Below are 23,177 nucleotides of genomic sequence, written 5' to 3' on the forward strand. Positions count from 1 at the left end.
TCTAATACCTATCATCTTCCAAGCTTGACAGTGAAATACAAGTACTTAGTAAATATAAGGAATGTGTTATTTTATTTACCCTTATTAAGTAATATTTTACCTTACAAGTTTTATTTTGTGTAAAGTACTATAGTATGAACTTCATCAGAGCAACTCTATGCAAAGATGTATATCAATGGGCCTTGCACCTCAAAAAGCGTAAAGGATAGATTTAGCCAGTCTGAATAAGAATCTAAGCTATTCACCCACTCTCAACATTCTATTTGCCCATATTTGTTATCTTGTCTGTATACTAACATGAGTACTGTATATCACTGCTTTAAAGTTATATGCTGAATTTTCTGAGGGAAATTAACAGTCATCCTTCCTGGGCAGAATCACATGGCTTGTATCTTGATATACCTCCAGAGTTAACAGTGAGGTTCTGTTAAGAAAATTCCTTCTGCAGTAAGCCATTTCAGTGCGATAGCCTCCTTCTTGACGAGCCTTTTTCCACCTAGACAAAAAGTCTTGGTTTACTACAATTACAAAAGTAACACTGATGGCTATCACAAAGAGAGGAGGAATCCAAATTCAAATACATAAAAAAGTGATAATGACACTTACAAAGGATCCTCCACTGACTTAATGATAAAACACTAATTGGTATCATCTGGATCAACAACGTATGTCTACCAGATATCAGGAGAGGACAAGTATTTCACAGCATGTAAAATTAAATGCCCATGAATAAACAACGGTGTTTCTTCTATAAACTTACAGATGATTGTATGTTCTCACAGAATAGCAATGTTCCTGGCTGAAAGTCATGAAGAACGTAACCTTAATGGGTAGTTGTTGGGTTTTTTTTGCGCGTTTGTTTTAAAGTGTAGCTCACTACAAAACAGCTACAGAATACCTGAAGCATCAAGACACCACAAGCAGTATGCTTCTGCATTGCTTGCCGTAAGTGGCGTTAGAAGGCCAAGTGACTAACCAACTAGGCCATTTATTAATGCTCAAGTAGCATAGTACTTATCACACATTTCTGCTATTATAAAAGGAAATTTACAAAACCATTTAGGATCATGTATTTAATAGCAATATTTAAAGGATACAACATTACTGACAGTCAATCAAAGGTTCTATTTGCTTTAAGTTTTAATATTTTAGAAAAGATTATTTACCCTAGATATGCACTGTAAATTGTCAGATGATCTGAGTTTGCCAGTGCCAGGGAAGATTTTGCAAGATCTGCTTCATCTTTTCTACCAATTGGTGTAGTAAAAGGGGATTTTTCTGTCATTACAGCAGCTAAAGTTGCCTGTAATCAATAGCAACATATTAAGTAGTATAAACATCATATAAATAAAATTTAAATTATTAGGCTTCAGGCTTTCACCACACTAAAAATAAATAAAAATCAATCTAGATTTCCTGTTTCAACTAGACTTATCAGATTCCTTGTCTTGCTTCACACTAAGTCACAAGGACAGAGTGATTGCATTTTATATAGTATGTTACAGTGCAAGATTCACTGAAGACATTGTACTAACAGAGCACCTTGAAATATTTTAAAAAGTACTTTACCACCATTAGTTTATTAAATCTCAACACTTGTGTGTGAGGCAGGTAAGTATTTTTATACCTTTTCATAGATAGGTAAAATGAAGTACACAGAAAATAAGTGACCTGCCCCCGATCAAACCAACTCAGTGGTACAAATGGGACTAGGACCATAGAATCTGAACTCCTAGTTCCCTTTTTTAACCAAGGGATCACACTTCCTCTTACTATGTACAGTCAGCTAGGATTATATGAAAAGTGTAAAGACAGTCTATTGTATAATGATAATTTTAAGGTTGAACTGAGTCATGTAACAAGACCTGATCAGATGTAGTAGTAGAATGAAATGCAAATCCTTGTCTCAGATCTGCACTTCACAGTAGTTCCTTGATTTAGGAGGATTTTGTAATAGTGCTGTTTCTCTCACACTGTTTCTATATCAAGTACAGTGATATCGGAGTGATGATACTTGAAAATTATTGAAATACTATTTCAGTAGTGAAGAGAGGCATTTTGATAAATGGATTGCAAAATAAGCTAGATTCACTCCTGCGTCTTTGATGGGAATACAGGCTCTTATAGTGAAATAAATATTGAATAGTTGCATCCTGAGTATTTCATTTATATAAAAGTTTCCCTAAACACAAAACCTATACACAACCATTTGTTGGTTTTTGCTAACTATTTTTTTGGCAACTAGTGGGATTCTGTTTTACACAGGGGAATCAGATTAAGTTGTATATGGTGCAAAGGACCTAAATTGCATTTGAGCTATTGCTATATTTGCTGGGGGGAAAGGGACAGTTTCTAGCACTGACTAGTTGGATATGGTGAAAATGGGTGAAATGAGTGCTTTTGAAGGGAAGAATGTGTGCTGCAGATTAAAAATAAACAGTTCATGGTAGTGTCAAATAATTTAAAGAGGACACTAATCGGAAGTCTGTCAACTTAAAAAAATGAATTAAAAGCAGTTTCATGTCCCACATTAGCACCTGAATGCAACAAAAATCATAAGGTGTTTAAGATTTTGAAAGTATTTTCTCTCCCCTGTTGCTCTGTGAAACAACAAAACAGGAGAGACTGAAAATGAGTACACACAAGTAAAACAAACTGAAGAATAACCATCTTAAGTACTGCTTGTAACAACAGTAGGTTAAAGTTTCCGATAGATGTGACTTCAATTGTCATTGTCCCTTTAAAATCGTGAAGAAGATAGTTTATGTTAACACTGCACTTCATAGGCTCACTAGTAGACAGAATTGAAAGAGTGACTAGAGCACTGAGTCTGGCCACTTTCTTTTGTGTGCGTGGGGACAGGACGTGAGAGAATATTGATAAATAAAAATACCAGTCAGCTTTCTTAAAAATAAGCATAGAAACAAGAGCACCAACCAAAAATTGCACCCAAGTGATATATTTTTTTAAATGTGTTGTGTCCCCATTTCCTATATTTTATTCCAAGAGTTTTTGTAAGAAAGCAAATTTAACAGAAATTCACCCATAAAAATTCACTATCTCAAGGTTTTTAGCATTGTTTTTATCATAACCATCTAGATGAAAACTGCAATACCTGTCAACTTACCACAGGATCCAAGCAACCAAATATAGCACCAAATATAAGCATTTTGCCAATTTTTACATTGACAGGTAATGCTGCAAGGTGCTGGCCCAATGGAGTCAGTTTGGGCTCACTTAATTCACAAGCCCCAATTTTCCGTAGCAGGTTCATTGCATTGCTGATTACTTGAGGCTGTGGAGGGTCTAATGCTCTGGAGAGGAAATCCTCAGGAGAACCAAGATTGCATTTCTGTGGATTAAATGATAGACAATTCAATTTAAACTATCTAGCAAATGTTAACCAAAATATAACAACAAAAACAGATATTTTTAAAACGATGGGCTGCAAAGATATCTAGAAGGCATGTTGCCTATTCAGTCATTCTGAGATCAACCATCCTGCTCTTCCCCCACCCCACTCATTCATCTTCCACATATGTGCCAAGTCTTCCCTGATGCAGGACTGCAGCAGGCCCACACAGTGACATTAGGATGGCTCCACTGTAGAGGGAGGGCCAGAGTGCATAGAAAGTGAACAAGGGATTATGCACCCATCACGCACAGCTTCAATCTGGCCTTTTTTTTGCAGCGCTACAGTAGTGGTGATGCATTGGCACGGCCGGTAGTCTGGAACTCCATGAATCTATTAGTCCAAATTTATATGTAGAAGGTATGCACGTGCCTTGCACCCCACATTCCTTGGTTGGGAAAGAAGGATTCCATCCCTCTGCTTAGTTCCCTCATGCACAATCCATATACTTGGTAATATGGACAGGGACTGGGATTTAGCCCTTTAACAGGGATCTTTCTTCATAAAAGATTTCCTTCAGATTGATGTTTGGCAGAAATGCAAACAACAATTCCATTCTGCAGATTAGATAGTATTATATACACTAATAGATGAGTTTACACCCTTCTGCCCCTCAGCAACATGCTCTGGATTTTTTAAAGTGAATATATATAGTGGATTTTCCACTAAGAGAGGAAACAGATGTCTCCACAGACCCACACAACCCAAATAGTAGCAGTAGAGCAGGACACACACCCCTTTCTGGCTGATTCTAAAGGAACAAAAGGTAAGAAAAATTCAAGAAACAAGACTGTACCATAATATGAAGGCATAACTCTTCTAAAGGCACACGCAATATTTCTGGAAGGGAATATTCCATGAAACTTTCAAACCTGCAACACCACAATAATAAAGACGCACAGTATTACAAATTTCAGTGTAACGAGCCTTGATTTAAGGTTACAAGTCATCTTAAATTACAACCCCCCATTTTCATTTGCTTGTTTTTCAGATAGACATTCTTTTTGGGTGTACATGCATGGGTTTTAAAGTAAAGAGTGAGAAGAATATATTTCCCCTTTGTTAGCTAAGCATGTGCACACGTCATGGAAGGGCAGGGTGAAGGTAAAGGATAGTGATGGACAATGGGACACTATTTTGAAATAATTTCTAATATGTTTTTGCTCATGGTTAATTCAAATAAGTGGAACTTCAAACTTTACATGTGGCTAAACCCTCAAAGTAAAGGTTACTTAATAAATATATATATATTCACACACACACACACGCATTTTTAACTGAAACATAGTTAAGGGCCAAATCATTTTCAATCAGATGTAATAAAAAAGGAATTCTAGGTTTTTCTAGTTATGTTGTTGCTCTCCGTACTATGGAGCAGTATAACGTCAAAAGTAGTTCCCCTGCCCTGCATCCATAGATAGCCCACTTTAAATCTATGGATTTGGAAGATAAGGAGTTAAACCTCAAGATTCCAGAGGTGGGATTTGTTTATATTGGACACTGGGGCAAATTTATGGTGATGTTTAAAACAGAATTTTACAATTTAATAATGCTTCAGTTATGATTCTTTCCCCCCCACAATTTTTTTTTTTTTAAAACAGGAAATGAAAAATTTGAGTCACCTCTGTTAAAGAAACATTAAGGCTATACATTCAATTTGAAAAAAAAAAAAAAAAAAGGCCAGGAACTGCAAAAGTTAAGGATTATACAGCACAAAATCATCCATATTACACACATCAAGTACGTACTTTTATGAGAACCTGAACTTTTGTATTTCCTCACTTCAGTTTAATTTGCAACCACTACACTGCATTTTAGCACAGGCTTTTGCAATTAATACTGTAACAGTTGCCCGACTTACAAAATCTTGCTCATTAAAGCTACAATACCTGTCTCTTGTGTACATTCGGAAGCAGAATCCATCCCTGACACGTCCAGCTCTCCCTTGACGCTGCAAAGCACTTGCTTTACTGACAAAGGTCTCTTCCAAAGAACTCATTTGGCTGCTTTCATGGTACCTGAAAAAGCATTTGCACAGAATGCTTAGATAAGGACTACTGTCAGATTCAAATTCTCAATTTAAAATTGATTTTTAAAAATAAAATCACTCATTGTAAATAGTTATAAAACTTAGTTTTGAAAGCCTTATTTTGTAAGCCTTACACATGATTGATTAGGTTATTAATCAAATGTAGATGATAAACTAATACAGTAGGTCTCTTTCACCTCTATCAAGTCCATCTTCCTGCCAATGCTGAATTGTTTTTTAACCATGCTTTTTCTAGTACTTTGTACATTTGAAGTAGACCAAAGCCAACAGCTCAGTGTCAGGAAGTTACGGAAAAGGTGATCTACCTAAAATGTCATCCCATTACTTCTAGTTGTGCATTCCATCACCTCTAAATAATTCCCATCCTTGTTCATAACTGTCACAAAGTGGGAATTTTTGTAATATTTTTATGAATCCTATGCGTGCCTCAGTTTCCCCTATTTGATGTATTGTTACCAAGTGGGGGTGAAAAAAGGACTAAGTTTGCTCTCAGGACAAACTAAGATACATAAGTGGGTGTCACCTCCCTGTCTTGGTGGAATGAAGAATTCTTAAGGAACTGGTTGAAACTGTCTTAGGTAAATGAGGGGGCCAAAGACATAATACAAGCTCCAGTGACTCACCGATTTCCCTGCCTCTCAGCAGGGGAACTTTTGCTTAGTTTCCATCTCCAGAAAAAAAGATTGAGAGATAGGAGGTGGGGGGGATAAGTGTGAGCACTGGCAGAGGCTTGTGAACTCTCTCCCCTAGGAGCCGATTAAGGAGGCCAGACGTAGAAAGAGAGAGACAGAGCCTGAAAATAGAGTTTCACTAAATCTTGACTGGGGCTCTGGGCTGATCAGAACAGACTATGCTTTAACCTTCATTTCTCTATGTTCAATCTGCAAATGAAATAGCCATACCTTCAGCCATAGCTAAGAATACCCTTATACTGTGTTCCAGTTGACTAATAAACCCTACCATTTTGAAAAGCTATTTGAGTGTTACTGTAATATTTGGTGAGGTGCATTAATCCCTGTAGAGCGTACAAGTCTCTATCAGGAGTCTGGCTCACTTGGACTCTCTGAACAGAACTCACGGTAAGAAGCAGGAGGATTAAAGCCCAAAGGTTCTGTCTCAAGAGGTGACAATGTTGGCCTACCCTGAAGGAAGAGTGTGACCCCTTAGGGGTCTGGCACACCAAAGGGATCCCCTCCAAGAGACAGTTCCAAAGCTAGGAGCACAGCACTGATCATGACAACACCACCATTTGGAAATCAGCAGACTTGTACCAAACTGTAGGATGGTTTTGTGATTTGGACAAAAAGCCATTATCAGACCAATCAACTTACTTTTTTGCCCAAAGCCTGAATTTAAAGATCTGAAGAGGTACAAACCTAGTGGAAAATGCCTATGGAATCTATTTCCAAAAATGTACACAACACAAAGACTTAGGAAGATCAACCCTTACCTGTTTTCTTTTGTTCTCCCAGTGTCAATTACAAAGACAACATCTGGTATTGTAATACCTGTCTCAGCTATATTGGTTGCCAAAACAATCTGCAAATGAAATAGCCATACCTTCAGATAAATGAATTAAGGAAATAGTCCTTCTATAAGTTTCATTCCTTTAAACTCAGATTTGGAGAGAACTTGATAAAAAGTGATCCCTACAGAAATGTCTGGGAGGACTAAAGAGATAAAGGGGATCTTTACATGTTTTTGTACTAGTTTTTTCATTGTATAATTGGTTTAAACTGCTGCTTGCACTTGCAAAGGTTGCTTGGCTTTCCACTGAACAATTTATCATTAAGTAAAATAGTCTTTCACAAGCTTGTGTGTATAAAGGTGTACAAAAAATACTTAGAGAAAAGATTCCTAAAAAAGATTGTTTTAGAAAGTGACAGGGATCCATTTTTTATACAACAGAAAGTTACAGTAAAACAAAAATTACTAAAAACTAAATGTTTTTCTGTTGTATTTAAAAGATTTAGTATGATGACTTGACAATCTTTTGAAGTTAACTTATATCTGGCCCTGAACTCCTTGTTAGAGTACAATGCTCTGCTTTCAGCAAGAGAATTTCAGACAACTCACAGTTGTATAACTTTGTAAGTTTATTAGAGAATTCATGTACACAAAAAGTATATAAAGTAGAGGGAGCAAGAAGATGATTTATATTACAATAGTGACTTTTACATGTTTAAAACATACCATACCTTTCTAACTCCAGAAGGGGGCAATGTAAATGCAGCTGCTTGATCATGAGTTGAAAGAATAGAATGCAGAGCTATTAACCTATACCTGAAAGAAGGAGACATTATTCAACAATTAAGTTACAAGATTCAACAAATGTTTAAATAAGCCTGAGGTAATGCTGGTGGGTTGGAGGAAGGAAAGAGAATATACATAAATAGTAAAACTCTGTATTACTAATTACATAATACTAAAACTAAATGCCAGTAAAATGTGAAAGGAAAAAAACATGTGAATGATAATACTTGATATGGTCATTCTCCAGTTTGGTGGAGATGGGTAAAAGAAGAGTTTCTACCATTGTTATGCAATTTTATATTGACTCAAACTAGAAAGACAATATTTTGACAACTGCAGCAAAAAGGAAGAAAGTGTCAGTTTTTATTTCAGAATGAAAATATCCAGAAGCTGTTTACTGTTAAAGCAAATAAGTTCATTTGGAGGAAAAAAAATAAGGAAATTTTGATTGCAGAAGGATCGAAATATTTATCACTTACGCTCAGATTTGAAAGAGAAATAGAAAAAAAAATGAAGATGGATTGAGAAAATGTATTCTGAGCAAAAAAGTAAGTTATATACTAAATACAATTCTCTTTTCCTGTAAGAGAAACAGCCAGACTTAAAAACTAAGATGAGAACACTACACATTTCTCAAATGAGAATGGTTTCATTACCTGTCCCTTGTAAACCTTCGGTCAGATGAAATGAGATCATATAACTGCTGGATGTGAGCAAGCCCTGGTAAAAAGATCAATACAGCACCATCTATGTTTCTGAACTGTGGACTTTTATCTGTAGGGATACAATATAGAAACCTGGTTAAAAAGCTAGAAAAAAATCCTATTCAACCTTTCCCTGTTTGAAATAGGAGATACTATTCTATGATTGCTGAGCTGGTCCCTTTCTGGGAAGCATCATGAATAGGAATGAAATCAAATATCTTTATAGTACTAAGCATCATTAGTAAACAATAAGAAATCCATGAAAGCAGAGTCCCAAAATCTGAGGAAAGTTATCATTGAAAGAATTTTTAAAAATCCACAAACATTTTAGGAAGTGATAAAGTACCTAAGAAGGCAAGCAATTCCAAGAGAAGGTCAAGGTTGATCTTGTAGGGATTCATGTAGAAGATTGCTTGCCGTGTACGATTGCTATACGTCTGATAGTAAGGATCCAAATCAACACCTGAACCAGACTGAAGTGGGACATATTCCTAAAAGGGAAAGAATTTGGTAACATTAACTCTATGCAAGAGGAAGGCAAGAGAGGAGAACGTAGACATTTATGCCCTTTAAGTGTTTTAGCTTCATTGTCTTGTAAGGCAAAATATGTACAAAATGGACATCATATAGTCCATTTTATAATAATAAAAAAAGTTCCACTAGTTCCATCTTGTCCATCCCTGCTGCTCATACTGGACGATCTCACAAAGGCCTGGCAAGCTGGTATTTTTTGTTTTTGAGGCTGTTAACCTGTGGTCCAGAACCTGTGCTTTAAATTTAAAAAAGTAACAAGCAAGTCTCTAGCCCATATGGCTGCAAGAGAAACCATTAAAATGTGAACTGAATGTAAACTGAGGCAGTCATGCTTGTCTGAGCTCTGGTCTACACTAGAAAATTAGATTGGTTCAGCTATGTCGGTCAGGGTGTGAAAAAGCCACACTCCGAGTGGTGTTGTTAAGCCAACCTAAGTCCCAGTGTAAACAGTGCTAGGTTGACAGAAGAATTCTTCCATCAATTTACCTACCATCTCTTGGGGAGATGGATTATCTACATCAACAGAGAACCCCTCCCATCAGTGTAGGTAGTAGCACTATAAACACCACAGCCGCTGTAGCATTTTAAAGCGTAGACAAGCCCTGACTTAGGGCTTGGAAATGTGAGCTGCCCCTACCTATCTCAATAACGTGAGAATTCTTAAGTCTAATGATAATTTAAGTGCCACCAAATGTCAACTATTTAACTCCTAATCAAAGCATTCAGAAAGGAGAGGGACAATCATAATATATGAAAATCTTCCTACCTACTGCAGTGTCTCATTTTGGGCAGTGACTGGGTGGTGCTCAGGAGAGTGCTACCACTTATTCGCCTCCCTTTCTCATACAATATACAGCCAACTAGCCAGTGGGGAGGAGTGAAGCCCAGAAGGGCATCTAAGCCCCATCAAGGGAAACTAGTTCCACAGAGACCTGCAAGACATACGAGTCACAGTTAGGGAGAGCCAATCTTGGAGTGGGGAGCAGAACATGTGATATAATATTTTTTACATTTAGATAGTCCACTAAGCAGGTGTCTTATTTTGGGATCCCAAATGGCAGGAAGCAGCTTGGAAGAGGGACACCACTTTTCCTCTGTCCCCTCTCCTTAGTTTATCTTCATAACTAAGCAGAATTGTTCCTGAGTATATTTAAGAGCTTGCCCAGTCTTTCCTTAAATGCATCAAGAGTTGGGAGTGTGCACAAGATATTGAAGGTACAATTTAACTGGGAATCAAAATTAAAAAATGTAGTAACAGCAGGGCAGCCACAAATAATTGTTGATGAAGCCACCAGAACACACACAGTTGATGACTCAGTAAGTTGCTGAATATATGGTTGCATAACCATTGGAAATATAATTGTATATAGCTAAATTAGTATTGTATTAATTGTGATAACGATTTGATACCATTGTGAAAATGGATCTGCTGTCAAAAAGGGGAAAAAAAAAAAAAAAAAAGAGAAAGTACTGAAAATATACTACTACTTCCACAAATTCATGGTATACCAAACCTTGAATACTGTGCACAGTTCTGGACACCTCATCTCAAAAAGATATATTAGAATAGGAAAAGGTGCAGAGAAGGGTAACAAAAATCATCAGGGATATGGAACAGCTTCTATACAAAGAGAGATTAAAAACGTTGGGACTTAGAGAAGAGTTGACTGAGGAGGGATACGATAGAGGTCTATAAAATCATGAATGTTGTGGAGAAAGGTGACTCAGCAAGGGTTATTTACCTAGTCACATAATACAAGAACTGGGGATCATCCTAAGGAATTAATAGGCAGCAGGTTTAAAAGAAAGTACTTCTTCACCTAATGCAGTCAACATGTGGAACTCGTTGCCATGGGGTGTTGTGAAGGCCAAAAACATAACTGGGTTCAACAAAAGATTAGATAAGTTCATGGAGGATAGGTCCATCAGTGTCTATTAGCCAAGATGGGCAGGGACACAACGCTATGCTCTGGATGTCCCTAAAATTCCAACTGTCAGAAGCTGGGTCTGGACATCAGAGAATGGATCACTTGATAAGTTCCTCTGTTCCGTTCATGCTCCCTTAAGCATCTGGCACTGGCCACTGTTGGAAGATAGGTATACTGGGCTTGATGGACCGTTGGTCTGACTCAGCATGGCCATTCTTAAACAAGACTGTCCAAACAGAAAATACTTGTTTTACCTGATGCTTTGTGATTCCTCCTCCTTTGCTAGTAACATTTATTGTTATTTCTTCTTCCTCCTCCTCCATGAACTTCTGACAATATTCAGAGTCCTTCTCCAGAACATAACCGATTTCCTCAATAACATTTTCCACGTGGAAAACCTACAGAATTATTTTGAGAGGGATAAATACAAAAAATAAAGCTACATCCTTTTTGTCTTTCTAAAGCACACACTCTTAGGATTGAAAGGGGAATTTCCTACAACACTAGCTAAGAAAGAAGATCCAAACTTCTACAGTAAACCATATGTTGCTCAACAGCAGAAAAATGGAGTAGCACTATATGTTGAGGAGCAAATAATGCCACTCCCTTTTTCTGCTCCTTCCTTTGAAAGGGCAAAGCAATATACAGCAATATACAGCTGTTAAGTATCTATACCAGTGCTAAGGAACCCCCTTCTGCACCCAGACCCAAACAGCAGCACAAAGGTCTGTGAGGTGGGGTGGAAAAAAAAAAAAAAATCACAAGGAGATCTTTCCCATTTCACTTATTTTCTTATTATTTATATGAAAACAGAAAGTTAATCACATTACTACTACTTTAGGAGCGTATTAAAAAACCAAGCAAGTCAGTAAACCAAATTAACAAAGCAGCATAAAGGATGCATTAGAGCTTTGTGCTTGCATATCACAGCATTAACAATGCTGGATCACAAAAATAAATTGTGATGGACTGTGCATTTAGTGTACTGTATGTGGTATATTAGAAACCCTGTAAGCAGCATTTTAGTTATTTTACCTTTTTTTTTTTCCACAAATAAAAATGAAGACAGTAACAAGTAACCGATAAATTTAGTTGGTCATTTAATACTAGATGACTGGTCCACTTAATTCAGCAACAGAGCTATATCAGTCAGTATTGATGTGCATAGAATACTCCATATTTTTTTACACACACACACACACACACACACACACACACACACACACACACACACACACTTTAACATTACTTGGCATCTCAAAGTTACTAAGTATTCGATAAAAAATTATAAGGTGAAAGATGAATAGTAAGAGGAGAGATTTTGAAATGCTCACATTTTCCTCATAATCAGAGCCTAACGCAACAGAACACATCAAAGAAAAATGGTAAGCCTCGGGGCCACAGAAACAGAAGCAACTTAAAATTGATTTTCATTTTAAAAAAAATAATGTACAACAATAAAAATGGTGTTTTAGAATTTCTGTGGATGGTCTGAATTGTCAGAGGGGAAAAATGATGTAAATCCAAGTACAGAGTTCTGTTCTTAGGACCACTGAAGCTATTTTAGGATTTTTAAAGATAAAAAGGGCTAAAATGGTTTTAAATTCAGATGAAAGACTACCTTCTCTTGCTGCTGTAGCAGATACAACTGGATGACATATTACTGGAGCTTATTTGTGTGGGTAGATATAAAGAAACATTTACCTACCTCAACTGGGTAACTCCTTCCTGAAATCCTTAGAATGGGACAGTGGGTGAAATAGCTGGAAAACTTTTCACTGTCTACAGTAGCACTCATTAAAATCAAATGCAGATCTGAACGTTTATGCAAGATCTCCTTCAGAATGATTAGCAAGAAATCAGACTGGACACTTCTTTCATGAACCTTGAATTAAAAAGATGTAGAGAGTGAATTAATCTGGAGGTATAAATAAAAATAATTCCTATGAAAGATACAATTGTGCAAAAGCAAAATAGAAATAAGAGAATGCTAACCTCATCTACAACAACATGAGATACATTTGAAAGAAGACTGTCATCCTGCAGTTTCCGAAGCAGAACTCCTGTTGTACAGTATAATAATCTAGTAGCTTCTCCCGTTCGGGATTCCATACGGATTTGATATCCGCACAAGGAATTCTACAAAACAATTTATAGGATAGTATTTAAAAAGTGTATAGTGGTTTAAAATACTAGATATACCACAGATACATGAAGATTAAAATGAAAATTAAACACTGGTTTCAGGCACTGCATAAACTACTAGTAAAATAGCATGGTGGATTTTTTTCAAATCCAAACAAAATTGGACACAATTATTAGTTCTACTTGGTATAAATTAAGGGAGATCTGGACTAGAAAGTTAAGTACATTGACAGTTACCAATAAGCCAATTAGAATAGCATGTGTATAGCTCATATTTAAAGTTTACTATGACAAATTAATAAATCCTCACAAAGCCCACATATTGGGAAACTAAGGCAATGATTTTTTCAGTGCAACTGTATCAGCGTCACACACACTAACATGATACCCTCTCAGCAGGGCTGAATTAACTCTCCTGTGGGCTCAGGGGTATTAGATTTTGTGGGGCCCCTGTATACATATCTTTTTCCTAATTTAAAACAAAATGATCACAATTATGCTATTGAGGCTATTAACCTATACTAAACTTGCTTTTAATTAACAAAGTCATTCTGTGGTTACATTTCAGTCTTAAAACATGTAGAATATAGTTAATTCAAAAGAGCCTACTTCTTACCTCAGAACAGCTGTTATATTAGTTTCTTTCTGGGAGGGAGTTTGGGTGCAGGAGGGGGGTCGGCTCTGGGAGGGAGCTTGGTGCAGATGATTCTGACCCGGGGCAGGAGGTGTGAGGTGCAGGTTCCGGCCAGGAGGCACTTACCACAGGCGGCTTTCGGGCAGCCAGGCAGCAGGGCTCAGGCAGGCTGCCTGCCATATCCCCACGCTACTCCCGGAAGCAGCTGGCCTTGTCTCTGCACAGCCCTGGGGGGAAGGGGACAGCGTGTCTCTGTGCGCTGCCTGCGCCTGCAAGTGCTACCCCCATGCTCCCATTGGCTGGGAGCTGGCCAATGGGAGCTGCAGGGACGGTGCTGGGGGTGGGTCAGTGTGCAGAGAGGAGTGGCGTGGGGCATGGCATACAGGCAGCCTACCTGAGCCCTGCTGCGCCACAGCCTGGAGATCACAATCAACTGGCAGAGGCTCCAGAATCAGTCAGTCAATCGAGGGTTGGTGACCACTGAATCTCATAAAATTATGGATTTATTTTTGCAGGGACCCCCTTAGCCCAAGACCTTGGGCTGCAACCCTTAAAGCCCCTGCATTAATCTTGCCTTGCCTCTCAGTATTACATGATTTGAGCCAAACCGAAAATGTGGAAGAACAGTGATACTATAGATGGTATTTCCAAAACAGCCAAAACCAAGAAGTAAAAGAGATTCAGATTAGTACCTAAGTTACAGGATGCTAATCCAGGCAAGTATTTTGCATTTCGGCTGTACACAATTAAAAATACAAAAGAACAAAAAGGGGTACAGCTCCTCAAAAATCCATTTCATATTAATTACCTCACAAATAAAAAACTGTATTCCTATCATGGTATCTATTCACTTATGATAGCCATTCATTTTCTACAGCCACTGTAAAAAGTTCTACTTTGTTTTCCAGTACTTTTAAGATATAGAATTCAGAATGTAAGACCACAAGCTTATTTTAACCAGAACAATAGTTTAAATGGGCCTTTCAAAAGGTCTGAAGTTTGAAGTTATAGTCCCATAAGAATAATAAATTCTTCAATTAAAAGTACTGCCGATGTATTTTGATACAAATCAAATTGATAAATGACTGTTACAGACTTTAACTTGACCTTGGTAAGTAAATTTTTAAAAGCAGCTTATTGGAAGAAGGATGGAGTAACTTCTGCTGTGTTATTAAAAATTCCAGGATACGAAGATAAAATCCAAAGGAAGGCTCAGGTTAACTCCAGGACAAATTAGAATATTTGAGAAAACCATAATTAGTATTCACTTGTGAAAGCTATTCCCTGCATCTCATATAACGAATGCTGAAATTTCTTGAAAATATAATTTCTGTAGGAAAATTGATATTGTGTAAAGTTTTGTTTCCGATAGAAATTTCTATCTTTGAGTATTGCATTTGTTCTAAAAATAGTAAGAAAGAAGTACTGTACATAAAACAAACTTTACTCTGAAGTTAAAACAATTTTTAAAATTTGTCTTCTTCCCTATTAACAGAGTTAATGTAGTCGTCTTGGCATTGTTCATTGTGAAAATCAAAAATTTGTCAACAAGCTATGCAGAAAGGGTAAATAAATTTACTTTCAAAATAATATGACTACTTTATATTTTGTACATGTTTTGAATATGTGCCCCAACATTTGTTCAGGAGTGTGTTTAGAGAATTCACATATGCTCATTATTAGTTAGTAGGGCTCTCGATTAATTGCAGCTAACTTGCACGATTAACTAAAAAAATTAAACACGATTAAAAAATTAATCGTGGTTAACTGCAGTTTTCATTGCATTGTTAAATATAATACAATTGAAATTTATTAAATTTTGGGATTTTTTCTACATTTTTAAATATATTGATTTCAATTACAACACCGAATACAAAGTGTACACTGCTCACTTTATATTATTTTTTATTAGAAATATTTCCACTGTAAAAAACAACAAGGAAACAGTATTTTTCAGCTCACCTCATACAAGCAGTGTAATGCAATCTCTTTATCAGGAAAGTGTAACTTAGAAATGTCGATTTTTTTGTTACATAACTGCACTCAAAAACAATGCAAAACTTCAGAGCTACAACTCCACTCAGTCCTACTACTCATTCAGCAAATCGCTAAGACAAAGAAGTTTGTTTACATTTACAGGAGATAATGCTGTCCACTTCTTATTTACAGTGTCACCAGAAAGTGAGAACAGACATTTGCATGGCACTTTTGTAACCGGCATTGCAAGTTATTTATGTGCCAGATATGCTAAACATTCATATGCCCCTTCACGCTTTGGCCACCATTCCAGAGGACATGCTTCCATGCTGATGCTCGTTAAAAAAATAAATGTATTAATTAAATTTGTGACAACTCCTTGGGGGAGAATTGTACGTCTCTGGCTCTATTTTACACGCATTTTTCCTTATACTTCATGTTATAGTAGTCTTGGATGATTACTATCTTTTTAAGTACACTTTCACTGCAGATTTGACAAAACGCAAAGAAGGTTATTACTCTGAGATTTCTAAAGATAGCTACAGCACAATATCCAAGGTTCAAGAATCTGAAGTGCCTTCCAAAATCTGAGAGGGATGAGGTGTGGAACATGCTTTCAGAAGTCTTAAAAGAGCAACACTCCAATGAGGAAACTATAGAACCCGAACCACCAAAAAAGAAAGTCAACCTTCTGCTGGTGGCATCGGATGATGAAACTGAACATGCATCAGTCCGCACTGCTTTACATTATTATCAAGCAGAAACCATCATCAGCACAGACGCATGTCCTCTGGAATGGTGGCTGAAGCATGAAGTATGAATCTTCAGCGCATCTGGCATGTAAATATCTTGCGATGCCAGCTACAACAGTGCCATGAGAACACCTGTTCTCACTTCCATGTGACATTGTGAACAAGAAGCGGGCAACATTATCTCCTGCAAACGTAAACAAACTTGTTTGTCTGAGCAATTGGCTGAACAAGAAACGGACTGATTGGACTTGTAGGCTATAAGTTTTACATGGTTTTATGTTTAAATGCAGTTTTTTTTTGTACATAATGTTACATTTGTAAGTTCAACTTTCATGATAAAGAGATTGCACTACAGTACTTATATACTTCACTTTAAGTGAACTGAAAATTATTATTTCTTTTGTTTTTTACAGTGTAAATATTTGTAATAAAAAATATAAAATGAGCATTGTATTCTGTGTTGTAATTGAAATCAATATATTTGAAAATGTAGAAAACATCCAAAAATATTTAAATAAATGGTCTTCTATTATTGTTGAACAGCGTGATTAATCGCAATTAATTTTTTTCATCGCTTGACAGCCCTGTTAGTAATCCAGTGTTTAACAAAAAGCAAAGGAAAATGCATTTTAAGGCAAAGGAAAGAGGTCCAAGTAAAATCATGCTAAACATTATGTTGCTTCCAATATGTACAGAAAAATAAATTTCCTATAAAACCAGTTGTCTAAGCTGTTAGCCATGAATCAAGTAGTAGCTTACTCTTCCTCCAGGTCCAGTTTCACAGCCCATTTCTTCACAAACTCTGGTAGCCAGACTCACTGCTGAGATCCTTCGGGGTTGTGTGCAGACAATATTACATTTACTTGATCCCCCCACATTTAGCAGCAAATCCTCCAACAAGAAATGGGGCACTTGGGTACTTTTGCCACTGCCTGTTTCTCCAGCTACAACAACTACTCTATGCTTTTTAAGAGTTTCTATGATTGAATGTCTGTGTTTAAACACAGGTAACTGTTGTCTCTCCTTTAAAAGTCTCTGGTATCTGCAGGAACTTTGAAATTTTTTAAATAGGATCCTCACAGGTTCCAAATCATCTGTGCTTGTGGTTTCAAGAGAGAGTCTGTTGAAGTCCTCTTCGGAAACTAAGTTTTCCCAGGAGTCCTCAGGATCTTCTGATACTTTGGGTTTGTTTTCAGGTTGCTGCTGTTGCTGCTGCTGTTTGAGTTTGTTTAATAACTTAGAAATAAAATTATCACGAGGTTTGTTAGTTTCCAACTTGCTTTCTTCTTCCTTTTTCTTTTCAGTTTCACTCCATTCTAACCAAATATCTCGATATGGGGGAGGCAGCAACTGATGGACAGACTTTAGAGAAATCAGAAAAAGTGACCATATGTATTATTTTGTGGTTTAACTGACATTTCACCTATAAATCAATTTAAAAATTCTAGAAGTTACCTTAAAAAAAATCTTTAAGAAATGAAAGACTATACCACTGATCCAAATACTTAAAAACTTCCTCTATAGATGCAGATTTTAATCACTTATCTTCAGAGTCTGTTTGGGTAGTTTTTATGACAGACAGAGTCTGTTTGGGTACTTTATTTGAGACCTCAAAATCTTCCTTTAAATATGTTGCTAGTATTTGATTGCAGCTAAGGAATGATTAGTTTTCCCAAATCCTACATTTAGGATAAAGATATATATAAAAAACAAAAACAAGGAAAAAGTATATATGAAACTTAAGGAATATCAGTTTTGAACTGACCATATTAAAAAATGTACAATAGGGACATTTAAACGCCTTTTGCTTTTACATTGTCAGAAGGATTATATGTCAACTAATTGACTGTTTGATTAAGTGAAAATATTAAGTCTTCTATACTCTGATGCAGAAGTATTGCTGTTTTATTATTCGACAACAATACTACTGAACAGTAGACAGAAGATAATTTCTCACATTATCAAAAACTATTCCAAAGAACAACTTAAATACCAGAGCTCACTAATTCTTTCTAAATGAGCAAGTCCAACAAGTAAAGAGGGGGAGAAAGTTTATATATTTGTAACCATGTTGAGCATCTGTTTCTACCTCTGGGTACTGCAACTGGTAGAAAATGTTTTTAACTTTTTACAATATTTAACTATTACACACCATGAAATCTTGCCACACGTTACGGCCTCACATGATTATGTTTGGCACCTTCAGTAAGGACAAGTGAACGTGTAATTTACAGGGAGAATTCGAGCTTAGAAAATCTTTACTGATTCAGATTTTTAAAAGATGAATATGGATATCATGTCAGAAAATAAAATCTTAATGTGAAAACACATTCCATCCTAAGCATCTAGTGTAGTGAAAACCTTACCTGTCCTTTTACTAAATGATAGAGAGCCAATGTAGCAGCCAGATGCTGAGCTTGCATACTATCCTCTGTCACAATTGTAGGACACACTGCCATTACATCAACTGACTTGGTAACCCTAACCCTTCAAAGATAGAAAAAAAACAGTTCTATAAAATCATATTTCAGACAGACATTTCTATTTACTAGTCAGATGCAGCACTAAACCTACAATTTTTGTTTTATATGTAACATTCAAATAAGTGGAAACTGAAAGTTATCAGACAGAGAACATTACACAAAATCATTAACAGTTAAGGGTTCAACATAAAACAAAGAAAAGTGTAGTAACTGTTTTATGGAACTGATCTCTAGAGTAGATTGCAATGACCTGTAGGGTTGTTGGTTTTGCTTTTTCAAAAAACAAAGTAGACCCAAAGCATCTTTGATAAAAAACTTAAAGTGACCTACTTCTGGAAACAAACATTTACAGCAACTCCTGGCTTCACATTGTAGTTATGTTCCTGAAAAATGCTACTTTAAGCAAAATTATGTTCAGCTAATCCAATTTCCCCATAAGAATTAATGTAAATAGGAGGGGTTAGGTTCCAGGGACATTTTTTTCGCCAGACAAAAGACTACCCCTCCTGTCCTCACTATAAGTTTTAAACAATTTAATACTGTACACAGCAATGATGACTGAGAAGCTTGGTTGAGGTGGTGAAGTCAGAGGGTGGAAGAGTATGGGATATTTCACAGGTTATGCCTTACTGCTAAATGATGAACTAGCACTTGGTTGAGCGCTCGAGGGTTAACATATTGTTGTTAATGTAGCCTCACACTCTACAAGGCAGCAGGAATGGAGGGAGGGGAGACAGCATGGCAAACATAGATACACACCATGTGCGCGCGCGCGAGAGAGAGAGAGAGACAGCATTGCCCCTTTAAGTATGTGACACCAATCTAAGCACACTGCCTTAAGTAGATCAGCAAGTTGAGACAGCAGCTGCTGCCAGCAAGCTCCCTCCATCCTGAGCCCTGTCATGTCCCTACAGAGGAGATGGCCTGATGGGGTAAAGGAGCAGGGGGAAGGTAAGGGGGGGGGGGGGGGAAAAAGGACAGCTGAACTGCCTGGCAATTGACAGCCTGTTGGGTGGCTGCCACACAGGGAACTTAGGGAAGCGGGGAGCTGATGGGGGGCTGCCGGTCCTCCCTGGTTCCAAGCCCCCACCAGTTAGCTCCAACAGGCTGCTCTTTCTGCAAGCAGTGGACAAGGCAGCTGCCGAACAACATTATAAGGGAGCATTGCGCAACTTTAAATGAACACGTTCCCTAATTGATCGGCAACGCAACAACATTAACTTGGACGACTTTAAGTGAGGAGTTACTGTACTTAGATAACGTGGGCATTCTTGCAAAATATTGTCTGAAAGCTAACCATATCTAAAGCTGGGTAAAATTTTTCAACCAACACTTTTTTCAGTGAAAAATGCATATTCAGGGACACCGATTTGTGTAAAATTCATTAAAATTGCGTCAGTCAAAAAAATTCCCAAAAAAGCAAATTCTAAATTTGTATGTTTAGAGTCATTCAATTAAATGGAAGCAGCTACCATTTAAATAGTTAAATGAAACAGTAGAAAATTCAGCTTTATTAGAAGTACATACCTACATTTCCAATATCTACCCACCGGAACTTTTTCAAAAGAAGGATTTGGACTCTTGGGGAAATTTTTCCTGCACCAATCGATCAAAAACTGTTTAGGAGATTTACCAGTCCAACTTCGAGCAGTGTAGTCAAAATTCCTTACATCTCGAGGCTCCCTCTTTTTCACTGAAATGGTAAAACAAAATTTACATTATTTCAGATGTTCACATGGAGGCTCCAAACTTTAATTCTTGAATGAACTCAAAGTAATTTTCCTCTTGACCTGGGCATTTTTAGTAGAAAGTAAAGTTTTTTTTATATTTATATTTGCATTTATATTTAGTAAGTACTGATACTAGCTACCATCAGACAGAGAATACTGGTTCAGTATGGCGACATCTATACTTAATCTTAATTATAGAAAATCTGGCACACTGCTAGAATTCTTAAAAAGAATACTAGATTTGATTTTGGTGGTTCAGGAGCAGTATAGGATACCACTCATTCTTCTTGCTATATTTAAACAATAGTCAAAAGTTTCAACGTCTGACTTGGTGATGCAGTGAATCAGCACATTAGCTTTCCATCTGCAGAAAGATGTATTCAAATCAAATATGACTAATAAGTGACAATTAGTGGCAAAACAAACAAAAAAAACTTTAAAGCTGCTGTGCTAAAATTAATAAATATATTGCTTTTAAAGCCAACGGGAAAGTTAAATTGGCTCATCCTATCTTCACTGTAATCCAGAGTTTGGTGTCCCAGACCACACAGAAGAATGCACAATTACAGATTACAGGGGCCATTACAAATCTTTAGTTAATTGGAGTACAGTAAATGAAGTTTGTATTGTTCTTAATTTCAAACATACCCTTCTCTTCCTCTGCAGCAGCTCCAGATTTTTCAAGCAAGTTCAGGTTCAAATTAGCTTCAGGAGGCAAAGGAGATTTTTTCTTTTCATTTTGTTGTTGGTTTGAAATTTTTATAGCTGGATTAAACACAGGATGTTCTTCTAGTGCTGCCATTTCTGCAAAAGGAAACGGGTACTGTTTTTTCTTATGTGCTTATCACTGACCCTTTGAAAACGTGACAGGTTGGACAGCCAGAAATGCACCCAGTAAAATCAATTATTTTTTGATATCTTGGATCACACCAAAAAGAAATTCATGAAGGTCTGCAATTCATGCAGAGATGTGAAACCAGATAAAAGGTACTTAAGGTATCATCTTAAGGAGATTTTTCCTAATAGTTGATACTTTTGCTGGTAAATCTGTGACTGAACAATTAAAAATTTAAGTTTATTAAAAGGTACAGATAATTTGAATGTCCATACCATTCTGAATTCTTCTTATTTTTTCTTGTGCCACCTTCTGGCTTTGCTTGTCTTTATCTTGCTTGGAGGAACTTGCCTGTTCCTTTGCTTCCAAAAGCTTTGTAGCCAAATGCAAGTATCTTTCATTCTGTTCCAAACAAGATCATTAGTTATGTCCCGGATATTTTGCAAGTGAAATTAATTACACACTACATAATAAAGCATATTCCCTCCCAAACCCCTGTCCACACCAACACAATATTTATATAAAATAAATCCTTTTGCGAGAGAATGAACAATTCTAATTTCATGAATAAAAATAAAAGGCTAAGGGTGGGAATGGAAAACAACAGTTATCCCACTTGTTTAAGTCTCTCTTTCTAGCACTATGCACCGAAAGTTTTGCATTCAACACAAAAACAAAAGGAAGAATGACTTAGGAAGCATTACTTCTAGAAAGTTTTTTTTAAACCCTCCTCCTTCTGCATGCAATGCTCTCAAATCTACAAAAACTAAGACAATGATTAAATCAGTTATTCAGCCCTTGATTTTCAAGAAATACACACATACAATAGAGCCAGAGTTTACAGATAAATAGCACATAAAAACTGCCATTTGAAAGAAAGACTTCCTATGCAAATTGCTCTCGGTCTTACAGGGTCAAACTTTTCCTCATCTTCTGATTTTTTCACAGACTCGCTTTTCTCATCATCACTCTGTTGCTCAGCATACTGTAGAATCCATTCCTTCATACTCATCTGTTTGTCTTTCCCAGTATCTCTCTATTAGAAAGAACAGCCACAATTAAAAAGATAATTGTAATGGAAACTAAAAAGATTTAATCGCTGTTTTGGTCAATATTTGAGAAATGTTGCTTGAAATTCAAAACAATTAAAAAAATGAAGACGCTTCTTGGATCTTGCAAAACACCACACTATATATATATATATACACACACACACACACACACACATATACATACATACACACACACACATATACATATACATACGCATACACACACATACATACATGCCTTTTTGATGGCGAGATAAATGTTTTACAACTACTATGAGGGAACAGGGAACGAAGGGAGAGAGGGTTATGTGAGGAATCTTGATTAAGATTTAATAACTTGAGGTACTGGACTCCAACCAGAAGCAAACTTATTAGGCACAAATCAATAAAAATTATGTCCAGTGTATGTGTTGTTCTATAGAATACAGCAGTGGTAAATGGAATTAATGGGTTGTGGGGGCTGGAGAGTAGGAGATTTAGTGGTATTGGGACTTTGTATTTTTTCCAGCAAGTCAAATATTACCACCAAAACTTCATAAACCTTTCATTTTTTGAACTTCAAGTTACATCTTTACAACCACTCCACTCTAGAGAATAGAAATCCTTTTATGTACTTTAAATTACTGATCACACAGGATGGGATTTTTGATAATGTTCTATGTTGACATAACTCTGCTCCTACTAAAGT

The 23,177-nt window shown here is 36.7% G+C and overlaps 1 protein-coding gene across 3 annotated transcripts in view; it reads right to left on the reverse strand.

Annotated features, from left to right (window-relative positions):
* The window catches only part of DHX29 (DExH-box helicase 29), a 37,220-nt gene that overhangs the window by 6,000 nt on the left and 8,043 nt on the right, over positions 1–23,177 (reverse strand). The window contains exons 6-23 of one of the 3 annotated variants that reach the window (XR_005292984.2): positions 22,348–22,473; positions 21,713–21,839; positions 21,251–21,406; positions 20,400–20,565; positions 18,756–18,876; positions 17,149–17,751; positions 12,877–13,020; positions 12,590–12,766; positions 11,136–11,279; positions 8,766–8,910; positions 8,372–8,489; positions 7,661–7,745; positions 6,913–7,001; positions 5,302–5,430; positions 4,209–4,284; positions 3,128–3,352; positions 1,167–1,303; positions 298–496 (exon numbers count right to left, since the gene is read on the reverse strand). Coding sequence is in view for 2 of the 3 variants with exons in the window: in XM_038402021.2 (XP_038257949.1) it covers positions 403–496; positions 1,167–1,303; positions 3,128–3,352; positions 4,209–4,284; positions 5,302–5,430; positions 6,913–7,001; positions 7,661–7,745; positions 8,372–8,489; positions 8,766–8,910; positions 11,136–11,279; positions 12,590–12,766; positions 12,877–13,020; positions 17,149–17,751; positions 18,756–18,876; positions 20,400–20,565; positions 21,251–21,406; positions 21,713–21,839; positions 22,348–22,473 (2,862 nt within the window). In the remaining variant the exon portion in view is untranslated. Of the gene's footprint in view, positions 1–297; positions 497–1,166; positions 1,304–3,127; positions 3,353–4,208; positions 4,285–5,301; positions 5,431–6,912; positions 7,002–7,660; positions 7,746–8,371; positions 8,490–8,765; positions 8,911–11,135; positions 11,280–12,589; positions 12,767–12,876; positions 13,021–17,148; positions 17,752–18,755; positions 18,877–20,399; positions 20,566–21,250; positions 21,407–21,712; positions 21,840–22,347; positions 22,474–23,177 lie in introns of those variants that run through there. The other 2 variants (XM_038402021.2, XM_043514393.1) reach the window with 2 other exon arrangements.

This window comes from Dermochelys coriacea, chromosome 5, assembly GCF_009764565.3.
Source record: "Dermochelys coriacea isolate rDerCor1 chromosome 5, rDerCor1.pri.v4, whole genome shotgun sequence".
NCBI lineage: Eukaryota > Metazoa > Chordata > Testudines > Dermochelyidae > Dermochelys > Dermochelys coriacea.